Source organism: Buceros rhinoceros, unplaced genomic scaffold, assembly GCF_000710305.1.
Source record: "Buceros rhinoceros silvestris isolate BGI_N320 unplaced genomic scaffold, ASM71030v1 scaffold11145, whole genome shotgun sequence".
Classification (NCBI taxonomy): domain Eukaryota; kingdom Metazoa; phylum Chordata; class Aves; order Bucerotiformes; family Bucerotidae; genus Buceros; species Buceros rhinoceros.
In genome coordinates, this window is record NW_010412526.1 from 19,580 (window position 1) to 20,539 (window position 960).

Genomic DNA, 960 nt, shown 5'->3' on the forward strand with positions numbered 1-960 from the left:
CGCAGGGTGCGGGGGAGCAGCCCATCTCCCCCCGAGTCTGCAGTCAGCAGCGGCGTTTGAACTCCAGCCACCCACAGCCAAGTCCTGGCCGTCCCTGCCGGGTGGTCACCGCGTTCGGAGGTGGATGCAGCCCGCTGCACAGCGCCTGTGCCACACTCCGGTGCCACTCAGTACTGCGGGAGGTGAACGGGGCACCGGCCTTTCGCTGGCCCTTCACGCAGGGGTGTGCGTGCGCGCTTCAGGCTCGGCTGCTGGACTTGGAGCAGAAACGTTTAAAGAACCAGAGGAGATCATGGGCACAGACCAGTGCCAGACATGTAAGGGGCTACGGGGATGCAGCTGCCAGGCCCCCGTTTCTTTTCTGTGCCTGAAAAGAAAAAGGGAACCAGCCTCGGATGCTGTAGGCGTGAGGCAGGATGGCATTAAACCCCGTGGCTGTAAGTGTCGCGATGCCGCAGAGCATCAGTAAGAAACTGTGCAGAACCGAGCGGGTCACAGGGAAACAGTGCACCTACCATGTTGACAAAGGCAGATAGAAAAACCAAGATAATGGCAAAGACTCCAACTAAGGTACTGTTGGTCCTGGACTGTACAATCTTCCTAGAAAGAGTCTGGAGTGGAGCTGGGAAAAGCTGCATGTGGAGAAAAAAAAAAATAAATTAAATGAGCATATAAAACCATTGCTGGTTTTACAGATTACAACCTGCGTTTGAGCTTGCTGCCCGCACCCTTCAGTGTAGCATCTGCACGGATGCTGCGGAGGGGTTAGGGAATGGTGGTGGGGGACGGCAGATTTGGGACAATGGTGAGCAGGGAGGGGACCACAGCTGCGGGCCTGAGGTGAGCAGGCCCGGCCAGCTCACCACGTCTGTTTAGTCCTGTCTAATGGGCACGATGGCTCCTGAGCTGAGATGGTGTGGCTGGGAGGGGCGCGCTCATCCCGTCACCAGAAGCGAGCCC

General features: G+C 57.7%; 1 protein-coding gene across 1 annotated transcript in view; it reads right to left on the reverse strand.

Moving 5' to 3' along the window:
* The window catches only part of ADCY5 (adenylate cyclase 5), a gene marked incomplete at its 5' end in the record, with an annotated part of 83,590 nt that overhangs the window by 14,608 nt on the left and 68,022 nt on the right, over nt 1–960 (reverse strand). The window contains one exon of the mRNA XM_010136445.1: nt 516–632. Within this exon, the coding sequence (XP_010134747.1) occupies nt 516–632 (117 nt within the window). The remainder of the gene's footprint in view (nt 1–515; nt 633–960) is intronic.